Source organism: Pavona decussata, unplaced genomic scaffold, assembly GCF_977016875.1.
Source record: "Pavona decussata unplaced genomic scaffold, jaPavDecu1.1 SCAFFOLD_234, whole genome shotgun sequence".
Taxonomy (NCBI): domain Eukaryota; kingdom Metazoa; phylum Cnidaria; class Anthozoa; order Scleractinia; family Agariciidae; genus Pavona; species Pavona decussata.
In genome coordinates, this window is record NW_028145639.1 from 532,501 (window position 1) to 555,581 (window position 23,081).

General features: G+C 37.9%; 2 protein-coding genes across 13 annotated transcripts in view; both read left to right on the top strand.

The window, feature by feature from the left end:
• Positions 1–19,132, top strand: part of LOC146457977 (uncharacterized) — a 94,997-nt gene extending 75,865 nt beyond the window's left edge. Inside the window, exons 5-10 of the mRNA XM_085091204.1 lie at positions 268–320; positions 3,295–3,371; positions 7,805–7,930; positions 11,705–11,777; positions 15,247–15,340; positions 17,277–19,132. Of these exons, the coding sequence (XP_084947330.1) occupies positions 268–320; positions 3,295–3,371; positions 7,805–7,930; positions 11,705–11,777; positions 15,247–15,340; positions 17,277–19,132 (2,279 nt within the window). The remainder of the gene's footprint in view (positions 1–267; positions 321–3,294; positions 3,372–7,804; positions 7,931–11,704; positions 11,778–15,246; positions 15,341–17,276) is intronic.
• Positions 1–23,081, top strand: part of LOC146457978 (uncharacterized) — a 134,247-nt gene that overhangs the window by 40,077 nt on the left and 71,089 nt on the right. Inside the window, exons 6-10 of one of the 12 annotated variants that reach the window (XM_085091090.1) lie at positions 21,308–21,468; positions 21,541–21,574; positions 21,627–21,660; positions 21,810–21,843; positions 21,912–22,123. The gene's annotated coding sequence lies outside the window, so the exon portion shown is untranslated. Of the gene's footprint in view, positions 1–20,309; positions 20,853–21,307; positions 21,471–21,540; positions 21,575–21,611; positions 21,731–21,755; positions 22,124–23,081 lie in introns of those variants that run through there. The other 11 variants (XM_085091087.1, XM_085091085.1, XM_085091088.1 and 8 more) reach the window with 11 other exon arrangements.

Consider the following 23,081-nt stretch of genomic DNA (forward strand, 5'->3'; position numbering starts at 1 on the left):
TGGTTTTATGTTGTTGGTGGAGCTAAGAATTGTACCTTAAAATTACTGATGGCATAGTACTTGCCAGTAGATTTAACAAATGAATGTGGTTTGGCGTTGTCTGTACTCTTAGCAACAATGATTTTCATCACCGTAGTGGTCAAAATGTTGGGCCTCGTGGGTCCACAACAAATTGGATATGGATATGTCTGACTTTATCTTCACCTAGGAACTTATTGGACTTGGTTTTTTTAACGCTGACATGGTGTAATGCTTTATCACATTTAGATCATACTTTTCCTGCAATTTCTAGCGAGAGGGAACAGAGAGCACCAGTTGAGGTTTGTTAATCTGTTGTGTCTTTATTTATTTTTTAGAGGTCACTGTTACAGGATCCTAATTTTTGGGTGATCCAGACATAATTTTATTGAGATCAAAATAAAACAAAAACTCCAGAATTGTCATATCTCGTAGAATTCAGTCAGTTCTATCATTTAGTTATGGAATTTGACTGAGGAATTTACATGTAAGGTTGCTTTAATTTAAATGTGACTATCAGTTTTTGGTAAACTGGTCATGACTGAAAGAGGGCATAAAGTTCGGAGTGACAAGAGATACATTTCATAAGAGTTTTCCTTGAGAAATTCAAAAGCATGACAACTTAAGCTTTAAACACGAAAATAATGAAATAATGCTTACAGTACATTCAACTTGTTGACTCCTAGACTCTGACTTGTGATTAATGTATAGTTTTGTTTTCCCTAAGAGGTCTGATGTTGTTCATGTCAAGAGAAACAATTCAGGACTTGAAAACAAAACTAACTAGTTTTCTGAGGAATATACAATAAGTGCTTTGTTGCCTTCAATAATCACAGCGATACACAATAAACCACGAGAACACAACTAATCTTTATTCACAAGCCTGCTGAATGAATAATTTACAAATGTTTCAAAGTACCTGAAAAAGTAGAAGGTGCTTTTATGCACTTACCTCATTTGCTCCAGAAAATGCTCCTGCTTTACTGTTTCTTGTCTATGAGATGCAAAATTCTACATAGTAACAGAGGAATATTTGTTTTGGTACTGTGTTTCTGCCAAGAGAAAAGATCTGCACTTCTTTGCCCATGCATCCCCTCAATTTCAGTGCTAAGTTCATTCACGATTTTCAACAGTAGAGGCACTACTGAGAGCATAGGAGATTTCTTTTTGCTTATAGCCTCAGAAAAGTTGCCTGGAGCAAGAGAGAATGCTGCTCTAAGATTTGTGTCCCAACATGCATTATGTGGTGATCCTCAAAATTGCACTCATCCAAGAACGATACAGTTGTTGCTTTAATGCAGTGATTGATAGTGTACTGTTGTGAAAGTATCAGTTGTTTAGAAATTGAGCTTAATAAAGTTCCTAGCGTATTTTCCCTGAGAGGTACATTACAAATACCAGACTAGCTTCATCAGTTTCACTCAAATTTTCCATCTCCATCAGCCCTTGCCAGAAGAGCATGACAATGCTGGATTTATCTTAGAAAGATAAAGCTAAAAGTTAAATTAAGATTTTATGGGATCCAGTAGGTCTGACAGGCCTTTCATACATATGTCCTTCCCCTGCAGAATCATCTGGTTGATCATTTCAGCCCTGTGGTTTTAACCTTGAAAAAGTCCCAGCAAGAATTTGAGCCCATTCTCATCAACGGCGATGCTCTAGAATACGTAAAAAATATAAAGCTGATGGGTCTTAATATTTCCAGTGATATGACCTGGAATATTCATATTAATGAAACTATAAAGAAGGCCTCCATGAGATTATATTTTTTGGTTCAACTTAAGACAGCTAAGATTGCTCACACTTATTTAGGGCTGTTTTACTCTAGTTGTATTAGATCAAAAAAAATTTTGGAGTATGCAGTACCGGTCTTTCACTACAATTTGCCTAAATATTTAAATGAGGCTAAATGAAATTTAGGCAAAGTTAAAATCAAGCCAATGCTGCCATTCCTCCAGGATCAGGTTGGGGTGGTCCAGGGAGGTCTGCAGGGGCCCCGCAGGGGCATTGCCATGTTTTTTTTGCTGGAGTTGCTTTGCTAGCTTGCTTCTGTCCTGAGGCCCTTGATATTAGGAATAAGCCATCCATCATGATGAAATATGTGAGACACTTTTAATGACACAATAATATTATTATTGTAAATGACAACAATCACTGCCATTATAAGTGATTTACCTGCGTTGCACAAAATTACTTATTGGTTAAGGCATGCATGACGTTTTAACATGCCACAGTTCAAATGAAAACTGACTGTTTTAAAAATAAAAGTTTTATTTTTTCATGTCTTAAAGCAAACACAGTTTTTAATATTTAGCGTTTCATTTTTTTTAGCTAAGTGGATCTTTTTCAATTAAGTAGATAGATTAAATAATTATATATAATAATTAAATCTGCGCAACTTTATTTACATAGGTAAATAAGCAAAGTCAGTTTTTGAACTGCTATGTTTTTATGAATAAATAAACTTCAAGTTCTTTCAGTTCCTTCTTCACAATTTTCTCTGACTAGCAATTCTGTATTTTTCACCAGCTTTTTTTCAGGTTTAACTTAACTGCAGTATGCCAGGAATGTAACAAGAGCCTTTTTGGTTACTTTTCTTGTATTTACTGAATCTTCTCCTTCTACTGGATGTTGTTCCTTTGGCTGATAATTGAGGCTCAGGCCCTGTATTTTTTTCCTGCGAGCTATTTTAAGTGCAGTTCACGGCTGGTTCGCTTTACAGACAAATGTATGGAAAATTCAAAACACGACTGGACACTTTCTGGCACAGCTACATCCCTCTAATTTTTTTTCTTAAAATCCTTTTCCTAGTTCCAAAAGTTTCCAATTCATGAATTTTTCAGAAGCGATGTTTTATGAAAAAATTAATTAACACCTGATTTTCATACAAACACTGTTATTTCACGCCTGTTTGCCTACTCATCGAAATGGTGTCGAAAACTGTGATAAGGCCTATTAAGCTACATGTATTGCACATTATGTCACAGTAGAAATTTGTGGTCAAGCCTGCCTGACGATTGAGGAAAGCTTACCCTATATGTAGCATTTAAATCCAAAGTAGTGGTTCCAAAGTGAAACTTAATACACCAAGTTTGACATATGATAGCATGATGTTTGAATTGGGTCATTTAAGTATGTAGTCTTGCTGCAGAAAGATTATCTGCCACCCAAAATAAAGTATTCTTTTCAAATAATTCTTAATATACAATTTAGAGAACATGTTGCTCAAAGATAATATATTATTGTTTAATGAGATTTTTCCTATTTCCCAATCAGGATACCCGCATAACTGTTTCAGAAGAAGCCGTCGCTACCAACCTTTTGTATGAAGATTTGCCGCTGGAAGAAATACTGTAAGTCAGTTAATATGCAGTTCATATGGGGGCCTTGAGTGGTCCATAGTTTTGTTTAAATGAAAGTTGTTTTAAAAGGGAAACTATCATGATGATGACTGTTGCTTGCAAAACTCAGAAATTGAAAAGTTCAGCTTGCTTTTTTAAGTTTGATTTTATTTGTCAAATTCAAAATGGCATCCAATGAGGGAAACTGCTGTAGTGTAAACAAAGAGTAACTTGGTAAGTAAAGTGTGTATTAAATTTTGGTGGATTCACCTGGCTAACAGAGAGTGGGAAAATTTATTATATGAAGGAGAGATAGGGTTTAGCGACAGTCAGGGAAAAGTCTGAGAAAATAATTTTTTTCATCAACTGGTCAGAAAATAGTAATAAATTATGAAAATTGCATCCTTCAGGGTTATTTCTTAGTTACACCTTCAAGCCAGCAAAAAGTGAGGAATTTTATAATTTTACTGCTTTCTTGCCACATTAAGGTTATACAAAGGAAATTTCTCGTTAGCAAGGGCAATGTTGTTTAATTAGCATTTTTATCATAGCTTTGTATTCTGTAGATTTTTATCTTTTTGATATAACATTTATCAATTTTATTATTATCAGGGCTCAAAGTTTATTTTTGAGTTTGGGAGCACCTGTGCTACCAGTTGTCAATTTCTAGGCGCGCTGCCGAAATTTTAGGCGCGCAGCTAACAGTTTTTGAGGAGCACAACTTAAAATACTGGTAGCACCAAAAAGAAAAATCAGAAGCCTCAGACATTTTATCAGTGATCATTGATAATGGTGTCATGACGATACCAAAACGTTGTTCATTTCTTTTGCTTATTTTGGCTTGCCGATCGTTAACCAGCACGATAATGTTTCATTTCAATCGTGTGTTTGTTTCTTTCAGTCTCTTACTGTACGTTTGTGATAGCAATAATACTGTTACATTTTTTAGAATATTAAATGTTACGGTACGTTCAACAAGATAATAAGATAAAACGAAGGTAAGGAATAACGTCATTGAATTCTTTCGATCAGACGAAATCATTTAAGTCCCACGGATCACCAACTGAAATTAATTCATCTGGCCACTTTGTGTAGGCAAGGTTAGGTCACCTTGATCTCTGCCCACTGTTTAATCACTTCACAACTGCTGTAGTTGGGTCAACTGTGTTGGAAGGCAGCAGCCGGCTGTTTGAGAATAAATTGTCTTTTTGTAAACGAGCGTTTCGAAACAGAGAATAAGTTACATTGTTGACTGTGCATTGACTTAACTGAAATAAAATTCATTGTTTCACAGTAAATGGGTAACAATTGTGCTTGCCTTGAAGAAAAAAAGTCTCTTAACCCAGATTTTTTTAGACATTCTTGACCCTTTGATATCGGCAAAGCAAACTAAATTACACAAGAAGCACGTGTTTCAGAAGGCTACCTTCACTCGGTGCAGTCACAAAACCGAGAAGAGTCTGGGGTGGGTTGAAACACGGACAAGAAATGGACTTGGGGAAACAACAAATAAAACACACACTGATGCAAGAAAAACGGTGCAACTTTATTATGTGCAACCTAATTGCATTACATCCACATTTGAATTTATTATTTCAAGCTTCTGTTTTGTGTTGGCAGAAAACACAATAACTGTCAGGTGAGGAATCAAAGTGGCTCCGATTCAGGCGCACTTAACTCGGTCGTTTTTAGGCGTGTGAGTGCGATCAGATATGATGAAATCTAGTCGCATATGCGACCAGCTGGTCGCTAACATTGAGCCCTGATTATAGAGTTGTATGTAAAAGGATTTTTGTCTACTGGTGTTACTGATATGTGATTTTGAGCATAATTTTTTTTATGAAATTTTTGTGATACAATTTATATTAAATTGCATTATTACTAGTACAAAAAACATTTAGAGAAGAATTTATTTCTGTGGCTTAATTCATTGCCAGTTTTTTTTTTTTTTTGCCAAGGATTTGTCTTGGTTGTCAGTGAAAATTAATTTGTGGTCACGGAAAAGTCAGGAATGTTTTTTTTTATCCTGACCAATAAATGGCAACCCTGGTTGAAAGACATGAACATAATTTAAGCAGGTGAAAAACAGGTGTCACAATTAGAGGATATCTGTGAATGAAATATTTCAGTAGTTCTTTACTAAATAATTGAGGGAAAAAATTGTTCTTGCCAGATAATTAATTTACTGGCTTACAATTGATGTTGTACAATATGTTGCTGCTTCTGGGTGCTATTTTCATGGCATCTTAAATGCTTTTCTCAGTCTTTATTTACACACAGTTAAAAAATTCATCAGGTTAATACAATACAAAACTACAAGGTTAACTATCAAATGAATATCAGAAAATATGTATAAATATGTGAAAATCCTAATCCAAGATAATAATACGAAAAACTTAAATGTGCAGTTCCAGAAAAAATCCATACCCACCCCATGGAAGGTTATTGGAAATTCCTAGGGGGATGGGGGTCTTAGAAGCCAAAATTTTAGAAGCAAAGTATGAAGTTAAACTGGAATTTCCTGGGGGGAGGGGGGGGGGTACAAAACAAAAAACCTTCCGTGGGGGGAGTATGGATATTTTCTGGAACTGCACAATAACCTTGACCCGCTTTCCATGAATGCGGTGTCTCAACTTACCTAAAATGGAAATTAAGTAGTTGCTTATAATTAAGGTTACCATATGAACCTTTAAAGGTGTCTCGCATCCAAAACTTTGTAGATACCTAAACCCCTATACATCAAATTAAAGCCTATAGAGCTGGCTATCAGACTATACCAAGAATTTTTAAATTATTTGTTCCTGGAAAAGGAACAGTAAAATTTGTTCGCAGAGTCCCTTACATTAAGGAGTAGCCTGTTTTGTTGCGTTTAGCAAACTTACTGCATAAATACTAAGGTGCAAGATCATTTAAAGACTTGTAAACTATTAAGGCTTTCTGAATTTGATGCTGAGTACACAGATCTTTCCAACCAAGTTACTGTATTTAGCACCCAACATTCAGCATCATAACATAAGAAAGTTATTAAAATGCAAGCGGCACAATTCTGAAGCTGAGAAGGGGACGGATGATCAATCGATAATATATGCTTGATTGATTTGTGCTAAATATGGTAAACACCCCGCAGGATGTACCGCTGGGTCAACACAGGCCTTGCTTTGCCAAACATTAACTATAATTTTCTGCGAAAATATCGTTTAAAATTCTATCTCCTCATCTGGACTGTTGGCAATCTTTCACAGTCTTATAAATGTGATCCAATATGGTCAAGCAAAAGGTCAGGGCTTGCTAATGGAAGAAATAGACCAAGATATAATTTACCATGCATATGGCTTGAAGGTTGCCACCAGTTAAGTTATAAATTATTGATCTAATCAGCCATCACTTTGAAATCTGCTGGTAACCAAGGGAAACAGGAGACAAATTTGGCACAATCTGATGTCTCTTGACCTTGAAGAAATCTCTTGCAGAGGAAGCCATATTTTATTAGCTTTCAAATGCCATGCTGAACTATATGTAAGCAATCTGATCAGATAAATCGAAAAAAAAAATATGGATGTGAAAAGTTTAAGCACTCTGTGCTGACAATGCATATATACAACACAGTGTGGCTTGTGTTACACTAGTGAACCAAAAAATGAGTGAAAGACAGTAGAATTTTTGGCCTTCGTATCACCTTGTGACCTCAAAATAATTGATTGCAGATGAAACTGCATTCTCTTAAGCATTTAAAGTAAATGATTTATTAATGATTAAGCTCAGCAATCTGTTCAGATGACTGTTGGAAAAAAAAATGCTTATTTTGTGTGGCCAATTCATGTGCGGCAGAGACCCTAGGAATGTGGTTGGATTTAAGATTATTAGTATTTGATGCTGTCGGGACTCATGACTGATTGACCAAGATAAAACCAGACATCTCCTAAGTATCCCAACTTATTTGTCTTCCTGTTGTATATGTTTTGCTTAAATGGCAACATAGTGTCATCGCTTTCTGTTGCTAGAGACCTACAATGACCATACATTTTCTCATATAAAGTTGCATGTGTTATCTGACACCAACTAGACAATACAAGCTAGTCAAGATAAATAGGATTATATGCATCTCATGGACAAAAAGGCCCTATTGATTGCTGCCTTTTTATTGCTCTATTGTGTGGTCTAGTAACACAAGCACAGCTGGTAAATGTACTGTAAAGAGACTTTTCAGTACAGACAGGTCTTTAATTTACTGCTCCTATTATACTTCAATCAACATTTAATTGCAACTAAGTGATCCTGATTACATTTTGACAAAAGGCAAAAAAGTCCTTAAAGGACATGTTGTTTGATATTGTTGTGCTAACATTTAAATTCTATTAATAATCTCAGTGTATTCCTTTTGTTTAAAGCTATTAAATAATTAGCGCTTAAAACTGTTTTACCACAGACAATTCTTTATTTCACAGCTGGTATTTTGGAAAACTGAATAGATTAAGTGCTGAGAAACTCCTACAAAGCCATGACCCAGGGATATTTTTGGTGCACAAGGGGGAGTCTGATACTAAGCCAGGACAATATGTCATATCACTGAGGTGAGTGTCAGGTTTAAGGTACATTTCCAAGAAAAGGATATATTTAAAAGTGAATGCTCCAGACAACAGTTGCAGTGATTTTTAATTACCAATTTCAGAAGAACTCTGAGAAAAATGGAAAAAATTAACAATAATTGTGTCCTATTTTATTATATTCACCCATGCACAGAGATTGTATGTTTTAATAATTATGGATACATTTTTAATAGAGATTAAAGGCAACCAAAACAGTCCTATACAGTTTTTTACCAACCAAAATAAAGTAGCAATGGAAAGGAAATGTGCAAGAGTGATTTCTTATCAAATAGAAGAAAGATCCATGCAGTTACTACACAACTTAAGCAGTTGCGAAAAGAATGCCTGAAAAAAAAAAATTCTGCGGTTCAAATAAATTATATGTTTCATATATTTAAATTTATTTATTCATCCTTCACGGGTAAATTATGAACTCACAATATGACCAGCTCCTAGTTGGCTTGATAGCTCAGTTGGTAGAGCACTGCACCAGCATCGCCGAGGTCATGGGTTCGAATCCAGTTCAAGCCAAAATTTTTTTTTCAGGCTTACTTTTTGCAACTGCTTAAGTTACATAGTAACATAGTCACATAGTAACTGCGAAGATCTTTCTTCTATTTGATCTTTGATCAGCAGTTCAAATACATGTTTCATTGTAACTTTGTTAGTGATTTAGTATGTATTCATTTTTTTCTTTTATTTCCTTTGCCTTTTAAAAGTACTTCAATAAATAGGTGATATGATTGATCCTCAAAGTATCAAGAATCTATCGACCTTTGATAACATTTTAGGTTTCAAGAAAAAAGTAAAATAATAATTATGCCTTTCCCTTCCATCCTAACATGTATAATGTAATGGCTGTAATGTATGCTGGCTTGCCTGAGCTCGGTTTACTGGGCAAAGAATCAAGACTACCAGAGTTGGACCAAAATGGCTATGAGCACAGGCTCATAGCCGCTTTTATTCGAAATATGCAGTTTGAATAATCATTGATAGATACATAATCTGGCCCAGTAAAGGTGAGGGCACAGAAAACAAAACACTACGGTATGCATTAATGGAAAGCGGTTGGCCCTGGGGAGGAGGTGGGAGAACAAAAGCACGTCTTAATCCGCTGCTGAACCGAGACGAATGACTATGGCATGATCATATTGATCATATGACTGAAACAAGCACCTAAAGGGGGCTATACGTTATTCCAATTACTTCTTCCCCAAGACCCAGGACCACTCGATCCAATTGATTACTAACAAAGGCGGGAAAAGGCATAAAAATTCTATTTGCGGGCAAATATTTTATTTATTGCATGATGGGTTGCTTTGACAATTTTTATAAAATCCTTGAGGAAACTAAACTAAAGCACAAGGTTATTATTAAAAAAGAGAATTACAGTTGGACCCCTTAAAATTAAAGTAGCCACCCTGGGGAAATGGCAAGGGGTTGCTTAATAGGGGTTGGCCGCTTAGTATGGTTTTGTCTTAATTAGTAAAAGGTAAAATAGAAATCATGTCAATTTATTTGAATACCAACACACTTTGGACAGCTGTTGCAGATAGGTCAAAGTTTCTCTTATAACTACGGAAGCCTCTAGGGGACATGCAACTTGTTGAGATGTCGGGATGTCAAGTTGTTGAGATGTTGAGATTTGTTGTCGAGATGTCAAGTTGTCGAGATATTAAGATTTGTTGTCGAGATGTTGAGATGTCAAGTTTTGAGGTGTCGAGTTGTTGATTTTTTTTAGTGCAAATCTTTATTGGAAATAACAAGATTAAGCTTCAATTTGTAGTTTTACATTTCAAAAATAAAGTCGAGTTGTTGATGTCAAGTTGTCTCGCTCCTAACGCTGACAAATGAACAACACAGGCTTACGAAACAGGTCGTGCCGTGTTTATGAGATTGAGATTATAATGGTGTTTCATTTTCTTTGTGTCTTGTTCCTTTTAAGCTGTTTTTGCTTTAGTGCACAAGCGGTTCTTGAGGGGTACATACTTGTTCTAGATGAACAGACCGTCTGATAGATGTTGCAGAAGAACTTTGCAGCAGTGACCCCCCCCCCCTGACTGCTCAGTTTCATTCTTACAGGTTGCAAATATAATGATGAATGAACTTGGACTTCACCAGCCTAGCACACCGGAAACAGCCAAGGAGTTGTATATCGAACTTTTAGACGCCTTAAATAATATATGAATTCATGTCCAATAACATGTCTTTTCTGCACCTTTTGCAAGAAGGATGTATAGCTTGGAACTGAACGTTGATCATGTTTATTTCTGTGCATAGTCTTGGCTTCCGTTTTGGCAACAACAAGACTGATGGTTGAAATTTTTGATTAAAACTTGAGAACCGTTCTGAACAAGGAAAGCAACATTTTATTCAGTTTTCCGTATCTACTTTATCCATTATTTAGCAATCAAGTGTGAAAAGCGTTATAAACTAAAAAATAATACATACATTGTTTCTTCTATAAAGTAGGGTGAGGAGCTCAATCACGTATGGCTACTGTAATATCTATATCTTCGCACGCCGTGCGAACCTACATTTAGCCATGGGCTATAGGAAACATTAATTTTAGTTCAATGGAGTAAATTAAGTTTGATTTCTCTCAAATAAAGTCAAATGAAACTAACAGTGAAGCATTTTTTTCTTTTATCGTTGTTTCTACTTCTACATTTTGTAAACAAACAGTCTTTTCAGTATTTTACAAAAGTATTTAAACAGTCAAGATGCTTCTTTGAAAGAGCTTCTTTTGCCAGCCCCACCCCCTCCCCACCCACCTCAATAGCTCTTGTGTTCTACAAGCCACCCATTGATTGTTTTTGTGGCAACTGAAGCATAAATCAATATTGGCGTATGGCATACCTAACAACAAACTGAATATACACTGTATTCAGTGATAATTATGCCTCTTTCCCTCATGTTGAGAAACCTGTAAACAGCAACTTTTTATCATACTATCAATCTATTGTGTTCAGCCATTTTAGTGACGATGTTCTGAGCCCACGGGAAAACGATTCAGCGTTTTGGACAACTTATCTCGACTCTCAACATTTCGGCATCTCGACCTAAACAACTCGACAACTCAACATCTCGACATCTAAATTCCCCGACATCTCGACAACAAATCTTAACATCTCAACAACTTGAAATCTTGACAACTTGACATCTCGACAACTTGACATCCCGACATCTCAACAAGTTGCATGTCCCGTAGAGGGCGCTGTATATAACTGTTGCCAAACTTGTACTATATCCTTTAAAAATTACACAATTCCTCAAGGAAATCCACTAATATTTTACTTGTGTTTCACCAAATTGATCATTCAAATATTTATGTTTTGTTGAGCCCAAATTTTGGCATGGTACTTAAACATTTAGTATCCTTAAAAAACAGCAAAACAAAATATTGCTAGCTATACATGGTCTTGCCATTATTTCCCCCTCTGTTTAGTGTGGGGTCACAGGTTGTGTCCAGTAATGGGCATTATCCTCAAAAGACCTCTTTGAATAATTTTAGTTTATTGTGCAAAATAATACATAAAGAATAAATTTGCAGTTCATTTTTCTCAGACAGTTGTAGATCAGTCAACTCCCCCTTATTGCCAGTCACTTTCTGGCAATTAACTTGGGTATTGTTTAAGGCTGCCACGTGGTGCATATGTCATTACAAGAGTGCAGGGGCACTTTAAACAATATCACATGAGCTACTGGTCAATAAAATTAATCATCATCACTTAATGTTATTAATCCATTTGTTTTCAGGGACAGAGACAAATACCAGCATCAGAAAATTGAAACCTTAGCTGATGGAAAGCTTGTGCTTGAGGGACATGAGGTTGGTTACATAGATAATATTAATACCACCATCACATTAGACTTTCGGAAAAGTCCTTCCTCCTATTCAATATGGCGCGGGATGAATAACTTTCCATACTTGATTGGCGCCAATTTTAGCGACCCAAAAACGGGTCGCTGCGCTTAGACCAATCAGAGTAGATCCTTGAGACCCTCAGGGATAAAGTTGTCATTCAAAAGTAATTATGAGCAACGAAACGTGACTTGCGGTTGAAATTCCATCAGGGGTCGCTCGCGAAAGCGATAACTGATGCCTTTTCTTCCAAATGCAAGTCACGCCGCTTGCCATTTTGGCGCGAAATGCAAATGCAAACCCTTCAAGCGAGACAAGTCGACCTCTTGCGCCTTCGTCACTGCTCAGCTACTTCACAGCCTAAAAAGCTTACTCCTATCGGCTTTTCTACTGTGGCACTCATGAGGTCGACTTGTGGCAAGTCTACCATCAAATGTAATGCCAAAGAAGTTAGCCTGCATAGCTAGTAGTTTTTGTGGGTGGGCTCACCGGAAAGCTGGGCACGAGGGCCAAAAGGAGTGGCAAAGCTGCGGGGAAATGGGGCGACGGCAACGACTGTCGCGGTTCTCTCCCCATTTCCCCCGCAGCTTCACCACTCGTTTTGGCCCGGCTCTTTTTTTTGGTGGGCGGGACACGCCCACCAAAACTGCCAGCTAAGCAGGCTACAAAGAAGTTTGAGAATTCATGAAACCAAACTATAACAGAGGAATTACATACTTCATGGTAGGAAGAGAACGTGATGTGGGGTCTGGCTAGCCTCTACTCTGTCTACTGTTGTGTTTTGTGTTTACTTGGACAACAAACTTTACTCCACATTGTCTCTCTTCACCTAAATGTATAAATGGGTACTGCTGTACGGGGGGTGACAACTCTAATAAACGTTGTTTGAGCAATACTAGGTCTTAATTTAACTTGTCCCGGAAATTTGGATCATCCTCCCCAACTTTTGGGATATATTCCCGGAAATTTTTAGAATTCCGGCATTCTGACAAAATTTGACACAGCGTATATATTCTAAGATTTGCCGTTTATTACTACTTGTGTAACCTTAAATATTCCACGTTTTGCATGTTTAGCATTATTTTAACCATTAATAGCGTCTTAACAGTAAAAAGATATATTTCAATTTTAATTAACATAGAGACAAAACATCTTTAAACTTAATTGAGAGAAATAAAACAAGTAAAACGTAACAACATAAATAAACTGATTTTCGTTGGGCACATATAAAACTATATAAGCAAAAATTAATACAAAACTGAATGCAAGGCTGGCACTACGGCAAAGGGGAGATTTATTAGTGGCCAATATTTCGACTAATAGAATTAGTCTTCGTCAGGGCCAGAGCTATACCCTTTGCCCTCTGCCCTTTGCCGTAGTGCCAGCCTTGCGTTCAGTTCTGTATTTTCACGTTCAAGTGACGCCTGGTACGAGGTCTTTCACAAGAGAGATCCGACAAAATTACCAGCAAGTTTAATTCCTGCGTTGTGTGGACCTCTGCACTCAAAAGTTTTTTTATATAAGCAATGTCACTGTATTCTTTCTACGTCTTTCTCTTCCATTTCAGACAGTCAACTGTGAGCGAGGTTAATGCAGTTGCGACTAGCACAGCTCTTTTTGTTAACATAAATTAAGTGCGTAGATAAAATGCAAGAGCAAGCGTCCATCACTGGAAACCACTGTTTTCGTCAACTATAGATTCATTTAACACAGAGCATCTTTGGGCTGGCCATATTTTCGTTGTATACTGAAATTTATGCTCTTTTAATAGGCGAATCTCTTCTAATTTAGAGAAATGAAACAAGAAAACGCCTAAGCTTGCTCTTTTCGCCTACAGCATCCAAACTTGTTTCCTAAATGGACTTCATTGATGCTCACAAAGCGAACCGTCGTTAACCATACACGGAACCTTGTTTGATGCGTTTAGGGATGGACCATTCCATGTTTGAGTACGGGGGGGGGGGGGGGGGGGGTTGGGCAATTTTGCCTTGTTAAGATTTTTTTTTTCGCCTTTAGGCTGTGCAAGAATTTTTTTAAGCACCAGAAGGTTGTGCACGAATTTTTTTTTCCATCGATTTTCAGTCTTCATATTACCGAAAATGAGCATTTTATGAGGTATGCCTATACAACTGATGGAACAGAAAATGACACATGTACCTCAAGCACTGCGAAACAGCGTTTCTTAGAGTTGTCACCACCCCCTGTGTGCTGTCATGTTGACTTGGGTAACCCTGTGATGGGCTCAAGCTTCCCATCCTTAGGGTAGTAATTTTATGGTTCCTCTTTGCATCAAGCTAGATAAAGTAGGGTTAACTTCGTGCGGTACCTGTGGCTGGAATGAAATTAGATGTAATTTGACCTTACCAACCCTTCTCTCATAGAATTCTGATAAAAAATTAAACCAACAATATTTAAACTTTCAACTGAATGACGTTTTTAATTACACGCCAAGATACATTTTCTTCAATAAAGATAACACATTTTTTAACTCGTGAATGCTCGCATGCGGGTTGTCACGAAAGCTCAGACCCCGAAAATGAAGATTTTTTTTTGATACCGTAATAATTCGATTTATCGCCCGGGGCACGTATTTACTTATGGTACTTCAAGCGATGGTATTTATTCGAAACAAAGCTCTTATCTATTTTTTGAGAAACAGCTAAATATGTCAGAAACAAAAGTTTGATATTTATTTAAAAAGGAACAATAACAGAAACTGTAAAGGTTACAAATATATAGTAAATATTCACTTAATGGTAGGGAATTTCCAGAATCACTAGTCTATTCAACGTCGATAGCATCAGTATCGCTTGCATCAATAACAGAGCTTTCTGGTGCAGCATCTTCTATGTCTGATTCGGTAATTCCGTCAAAGAGATCATTGTCACGTGATTTATTTATTGCTTGACGTAATACCTTGATACGTTCTAAACCTATTTGACAAGGCTACTTTTTCTTGAAGAAGTGAATGTGTGCCATCACTGAAACAGAATAGGGGCGCTTATTTTAAAAACCAAAACACATTCTAGGGGGGCGCTTATTAGAGAGGGGGCGCTTATTGGAATGATGGCGAGGGTAGTAGAAAAAGGCGCAAGTTGTTTGTCAGTTGTATACACTCTGATGGTTCCCGCCCGGTCCATTTTCATAAAGGAATTTCCTGTTGAAATTACACTCATTTACTTAGTAAATATCCTATTAGGTTCAGCACTCACGGTATTGTAGTCTTCTATGTAGCCGTTTTTAGTGTCGTCACGGGAGCGTTGTGTGACGACACTAAGAACGGCTGCGTTGGAGACTAACGGTATTGCATCATCACTTTGCCTGGATTCTCATTTGCCTCTGCTTATGGAAAAAAACCCTTTCATTTGTCTCTCACAAGTCATGTCCAACTAAATTTATTTGAAAGTACATTGTTCTGGTTTTTATCCCAACACAGGGTCACCTTTTCCCAAACCTTGCAGCATCAGTGCAGTACTTTGTGACTTGTTGGAAAAATGACATTCACTTGGCCCCTCTTGAGAAAGAAAAAGGTAAGTCAAAAGAAAACACTTAATTTTTGTGATATCCCAGGCTGCGAGCCTCTTCTATTCGAGGCAAACCTGTATCAAATCTGTATCATAAAAGTCCCGGAAGGAGCATGTTTATGAGAGAGCTTGCTAAGGAGAGGCTATTAGGAACTTATCCCGAATAAAATAAAAATAAAATAATTACTTAATTATCCTCTCCCCGAAATGGGCTTTTCAGGGACAATGAAACAAACAGGAAGAAACAAATATTTCAAATACAACAAAACGTGGTTAAGAATCCCAGCTGGCAGGAGGCGGACAATCTGGCTATTTACAAACGAGGCCGAGGAGTTAAACCTGGGGCTACCGAGAAACAACTTACAGATAGTGGTCAGAACAGGACTTGAACCCGGGACCTCCGGATTTCAAGTCCGGCGCCCTAACCACTCGCCCACGCTGCCTCCCTTTTCCCTAACCCCACCTTGTGCCTGTTCCTAAGCCATCTCCGAGGTCAAGGGGGTGGCTTATGGGAGGTTAAAAACAAAATAAAATTTCAAACCGCTTGACCAAAAGATGGTTGCCGTCACCTATGAGATGCTCCAACTGTAGTGAATTGACTTGGAAAATGTCGGTATTTTGGCAAAGTGGTTGTTTACGGGAGGTGGTCGCTTACATGAAGTGGTCACACCGAGAGTTTCGACTACGGTCAACTCTCGCCTTGCGGACACTTCGCTATTATGAACACCCTGGTAATACGGACAGCAGCTAAATCCTTCGCAAAAATAAATTACAGACATTTGACTGAATTAAATTCCCGCTATTTTGGACTCGCACTTGGGTGTCCGCAATAAAGGGAGTTGACTGGATATAATGTTGACAACAACAACAACAATCTTTATTTGTGCCCAGTAATTATACAGATTTACATTAAAATAAGAAAGAAAAATTACTAAAGAAGAGGGCACAGCCACTTAGAAATAGCAAGCTAATCGAGCTAAGTGGCTGGGCCGAGCGGAAAAATTTGCAAATACCCTACATTAAGATGGAACTAGGGACACGATTTACCATTCACACACACACGCACACACAAAAATAACAATAAACAAGGGGAAGTGCACACACAAAAACTGAAAAATAAGGTGCATCAATGAGCCAGTCAGTAGTTGGAGATAAGCGATTCTTTTAAGAGGACTTTGAAACAGGTACGACTCTTGAATTTTAATGACTCTTCAATGGAATTCCAAACTTTAGCTCCAAAAAAACGAATGTTAAATTTTCCATAGTTGGTCCTCGCTTTAGGCAGATAGTATGAGATCTTACATGCCAATCTTTGTTTCATTTAGGCTAAGAAGATACGTTGCAACAACCATGTTTTCTTTTGCCGTCCATCGTGCTCTATATTGTTGAACAGAACAGAGCCAGGTTCTATTTAGTGCAACAACATTCAACATTCAACACTTCACATTGGACACCCTTTTCAACATTTGTTTTGCAAAAATGGCTGCGTCTCAAAAGTAAGCCACCCCACCCCACAAATCCCGGACTGAAACATCTTTCTGAGCTTTTCTGCACAATCATAAGTCCACAGACTGCTACTGTTAGCTTCTTCAGGCTTTTACGTAAGTGGTTTTCAAGAAGCTGCAATCATATCATTTTGAAAAGCAGAATTCTCTCCAATAGAGGGTTTTCACGACAGCGTGCTGGAGGTACAGAGCAACAGAAATATCTGCACAGAAATGACATTTTTATTCCCAAGGGAAGACCATGCTATTGTTTATAAGTTCTATATCAGTGAAGTCCGTGGAAACACTGTATGATACCGCATCCCCCCCCCCCCCCCCACCCCACCACCACCACCACCTTGCCTTCAAAAAGAAAAGAGAGGACCCTCCCAACATATAAGCGTTAATAATTCGGAATGGATCTTACGTCTTACCTTCTCATTCCTTATCTATAATAGGCAACGTGAAAAAAGCCGACAACCGTAGGAGTGCTAAAGATTCTATCAGCTTTCCCAGCAACCGTGAAGTTCAGTCCGCGGGAAACAATACCGGTAAAAATCTGTTCACAGCTGCGGAAAGTGATGGCATTGACGTCATTGCGACACTATTGTCTAAAGGGGCTGACATTAATTCAAGGAACAGTTATGGTTCAACACCATTGATGAGTGCAGCTGCTTATGGGAGATTAAATGCACTTAACCTTCTTCTAAAAAGAGGCGCAGATCCGACTTTGAAAAGCAACAATGGGTGGACTGTGCTGCACTGTGCTGCGCAAGGTGGAAATGATGAAATCATTGAGAAGCTACTGTCTCTTGGACTTGATATTGATTCGAGGAACAGTGATGGTGAAACACCATTGATGAGTGCAGCTGCTAAAGGGAGATTAAATGCACTTAACCTTCTTCTAGAAAGAGGCGCAGATCCGACTTTGAAAAGCAACAATGGGTGGACTGTGCTGCTCAGTGCTGCGGAAGGTGGAAATGATGAAATCATTGAGAAGCTACTGCCTCTTGGACTTGATATTGATTCAAAGAAAAGTGATGGTGCAACACCATTGATGATTGCAGCTCTTAATGGGAGATTAAATGCATTTAACCTTCTTCTAAAAAGAGGCGCAGATCCGACTTTGAAAAACAACAAGGGATGGACTGTGCTGCACATTGCTGCACAAGGTGGAAATGATGAAATCATTGAGAAGCTGCTGTCTCTTGGACTTGATATTGATTCGAAGAACAGTTATGGTTCAACACCATTGATGAGTGCAGCTGCTTATGGGGAATTTAATGCACTTAACCTTCTTCTAAAAAGAGGTGCAGATCCGACGTTTAAAGACAACAATGAGTGGACTGTGCTGCACTGTGCTGCGCAAGGTGGAAATGGTGAAATCATTGAGAAGCTACTGTCTCTTGGACTTGATATTGATTCAAGGAAAAGTGATGGTTTATCACCATTGATGATTACTGCTGCTAAAGGTAGATTAAATGCACTTAACCTTCTTCTAGAAAGAGGCGCAGATCCGACTTTGAAAAACAACGAGGAATGGACTGTGCTGCACAGTGCTGCGCAAGGTGGAAATGATGAAATAATTGAGAAGCTGCTGTCTCTTGGACTTGATATTGCGTCAAGGGACAGTGATGGTGTAACACCATTGTTTGTTGCAGCTGCTAATGGGAGATTAAATGCATTTAACCTTCTTCTAGAAAGAAGCGCAGATCCGACTTTGAAAAGCAACAAGGGATGGACTGTGCTGCACAGGGCTGCGGAAGGTGGAAATGATGAAATCATTGAGAAGCTGCTGTCTCTTGGACTTGATATTGATTCAAGGAAAAGTGATGGTGCAACACCATTGATGATTTCTGCTGCTAAAGGAAGATTAAATGCACTTAACCTTCTTCTAGAAAGAGGCGCAGATCCGACTTTGAAAAGCAACAAGGGATGGACTGTGCTGCACACGGCTGCTGCTAAAGGTGGAAAAGATGAAATCACTGAGAAGCTGCTATCTCTTGGACTTGATATTGATTCAAGGAAAAGTGATGGTGCAACACCATTGATGATTGCAGCTGGTAATGGGAGATTAAATGCACTTAACCTTCTTCTAGAAAGAGGCGCAGATCCGATTTTGAAAGACAACAAGGGATGGACTGTGTTGCACCTGGCTGCGTATGGCAATAATGATGAAATCATTGAGAAACTGCTGTTTCTTGGACTTGACATAAATTCAAAGGACAACAATGGTAAAACACCGCTGATGGTGGCAACATCTCATCATAAAGCTGAAGCTGTCAAATATCTCCTCAGTAAGGGAGCTCGTTAGTTGCTTTCTTTTAATACGCGGTAAGTGTAATACTCTGTAGGTTCGGAAATTATCAGGTAAGTACAGTCAACTCTCGCATTACGGACACCCCGCTATTACGGAGAAAATCCAGATCCCTGGCAAAGGCTATAGGGGTTTGACTGAAACTGATTCCCGCTATTACGGACTCTCGCTATTACGGAATTAAGGACACTTTGGTGGTACAAACATAACACTTAATGTTTTTTTAATCTCGATAAAGTGGACACTATGATTTTCGCTTGTAACATAAATTGCAGTCTGATGTTGGTCATTTGTCAAAACACACTTTAAAAGATTTCTTGATAATCTATTTTCACACCAATCTCTTTAGTTGCTGTACAACAGACCCTGCGTTTTCACTTCAGCTTATCCGTTTTCCTTCCAGTCTCTTTAGGAGAGACCAAACCCTCACCTCCATTCCCAATGATTGTTTAGAATATTCGCTACTGTTGTAGCCTGCGTAGCTGGCCCGTTTTGTTGGTGGGCTCGACGAGGGCCAAAACGAGTGGCTAAGCCGCGGGGAAATGGGCCGCTCGTTGACGCGGCTTCGCCGCTACTGTTGCGGTTCTCTCTCCATTTGCCCCGCAGCTGCACCACTCGTTTTGGCACGGCTTTCCCGCGCACCAAAACCGCCAGCAATGTAGGCTACTACTGTTTAGTAAGGTTGTCAAGTCTTACAAGTTACAAGATATTTTGGGTCGCCGCGTAACTCATAGATAACTGGAATCTCAAGCCCTAGGCCGCCAGCTCTGTTGATCCCCACACTCCGCTATTACGGACTCTCGCTATTACGGACACTAAACGACGTCCCGAGCGTGTCCGCTATAACGAGAGTTGACTGTATTTTGCGATAACTAGTAAATGTAACGGGAATCTGATAACAAGGTCATATTTTCAAAAGCTCGTATATTATTGAAGGTCGATAATTTGTTGCTGCTATGGAGACGATGATGATAGTTTTGAATCATTATCTGGAATTTTAGACTAATTGGATTGGAAAATTCAAGCAAATGATAGCAATTTTTTGCTTTATTTGTGACGCGAAAAAATAACGTTGGAGCCCTAAAGAAACGTTTCAATTGATGTCAAAATAAGCGTAATATACGCTTATTTGTGTTGTTAGAGTTATTCACAGAAAATCGAAAGAAAAAGAAAGGTCCCATTTGACACAAATTCCTTTGTCAGGTTATCTTTTAATTGGTTTTGGTTTAAAGAAGGAAATATTTTCTCTCTTTTCTTTTGATTTTGGTTGTTTGGCGGTTGCCGCGAATTGCTTTAGTGTAGTGGTAAATTATATCATGGAATAAACCTTATTCCACCCGTGTTTTGTGAATTTGGATAAAATGGGCGTTAAATGTTACACTTCTTTTCTCAGGTAAAATAAAATTTTGTTAAAAGAATGACAAATTTTTACCTGCAAATTTTCCTTATCAAAAAACAGCGATAAACGATGTCTTGCATTTGTTACCAATTGCAAACTCCAAGGATAAACAAATGATTTCAAATAACAATGTTACAATTAGTGTTTCTGTTTCCAATTTAGGCATTTTGGTGCCGAGGCCACAAGAATTAAAAATTGTTTTTTCAACGGTTAGCCAAAAGTACATTATTAAAGCATCTGACGATTTATGCAAGCTACAAGCTCTTTAGGTAGTTTGTGTGTTATCCTAGCAGTTTGAAACATAAATATGTCAAAATCGGCCACCTCTTCATAAATAGCTTAAGGTAGATTTGCATTTTGATACGATTTCGTATCTCCGCGTGGTCTTGTAATATCCTCTACTTATTTAAAATGAAGTTCTCTACGTTATCACAGCTGTGGTAACAGCTGTTGCTTGGAAACCAATGAAAAAAATAACACTTGATCACAGAGGTGTTCTAAGAAGGACATCGAACCAGTGAGTTTATTATGAAACAGAGAATTTATTTTGGTTAGGTTTGGTACAAACAACACGCTCGTTATTGGCAGAATACAGTGAGCGATGTAAAGTTATTTAGTACGTACTTACTGTCAACGCAGTGGGAACTAAATTTTCTTTTGTTGCGTTAAAGGTAGATATATCAGTTATTGAAAAAAATTTTAAAAAGCAAGCGCACAGTCGAACTACGTTATTACAGACACTAAGGGGATAAAAGTAAGTGTCCGTATTATAGGTGTCTGCTTTAGAGAAAAAGACTTTATATGAATTCCTGTCTCTTGGGGACCAAGTGAACTGTCCGTAATAGAGAGGTGTCCGTATTGTAGAGGTGTCCGTAATAGAGAGGTGTCCGTATTGTAGAGGTGTCCGTAATAGAGAGGTGTCCGTATCATAGAGGTGTCCACGTTAGGTGATGGAAGCTTCCTAATAAAAGATCATTATTATTAGAGAGGTGTCCATGTTACAGAGGTGTCCGTATTATAAAGGTGTCTGTCTTATAGAGGTGTCCACGTTAGGTGATGGAAGCTTCCTAATAAAAGATTATTATTAGAGAGGTGTCCGTATTATAGAGGTGTCCGTAATAGAGAGGTGTCTGTGTTATAGAGAGGTGTCCGTATTATAGAGGTGTCCCTAATAGAGAGGTGTCCGTATTAGAAAGGTGTCTGCTTTAGAGAAGCATGCAGGCTTTATATGGATTCCTGCCTCTCAGAGACCAAGTGAACTTTCCGTATAGAGAGGTATCCGTGTTATAGAGGTGTCTGTATTATAGAGGTGTCTGTAATATAGGGGTGTCCGTATTATAAAGGTGTCCGTATTGTTGAGGTGTCTGTATCGTAAAGGTGTCCGTAAGACGAGGTTTCACTGTAGCACCAACTATAGAACAACTATTGCACCCATCCTGTGATAAGGCACAAAAATATAATAAAAACGTAGAATTTAATGCAGTGTACTCCCTAACAGTACGGCAGCAACAGAGCACTTCATTTTAGCTATCACTGATCATGACTGAATTTTAAATATAATTCTTAAAATTCTTATTGTATATTTTAGTGTTTCACGACCACACAAGCAGTGTCGTTAAAACTTTTAACATTTTTAACTAAAGAGTAGGATGTTGGAAAACATGGTAGTAACTGTTGAAAAACGGAAAAGAAATACGATAAATTTACAGAAGAATCTGTGTATAAATAATAATGAAATTTAGTGCTACGAGCAAGTTTTATCTATTGTCAACTTAGAATTGCTTATTACATAGAACAGTTAGCCGGGTATTTTTCATTTGTATAAGCTATTGGTAGTAGCTTTTTTTGTATATTAAGGTAATTTTGTTCTAGTTTTCAGGTACATCGTACTGTTATTAGTAAGATTTAACATTTCAAGAGGACATTTATATTTTTTCTATGATAGAATAAATTTATTTTAATAGTAGAGAAAGTAGTTATTTGTTTACCTTTATTTTGTTATCTCCGATGACATATTTCCAAATAACTGAGTACTTTCCGGTTTTAATATGATAAGGAAATTAGGTGTACAACAATAACATTTTATTGCTATTTTTATAGTTATAATGTCAATTTTGACTCTAATAAGATTTACTATGCACGGAAAGGCTTGACAAACGCAGTTTCGTAAATATTAGGGTACTGACTGCGATTTGGAAAACGAAAGAAAAAAGTGAGACCATGCCGGTCGTGTTACCTCATTTTTGCTGTTGTTGTTGTTGTTGTTTTTTTCTCAGTTGTGATGTAACCTTGTAAAGAACCGAAGCAATTTGACAGGGTGGGGGTGGGGCTGGGGTATGTTAACTAACCGTTTATCCTCAAAATTTTGCCATTGAGCCGTGCCCGACTTGATCCCGCTTTCTTTTCCCGTTTCTCGCACTGTTTAAGCTTCTTCTTATCGTCCATTCAAGCCCGAATTTGATACAAACTGCGCCAATCTTTCAGCTGAAAATGGAGCATCACCAAAGTTCTGTGAGAAGCCGCCTTGAAATCAGACGAAGACAAAAA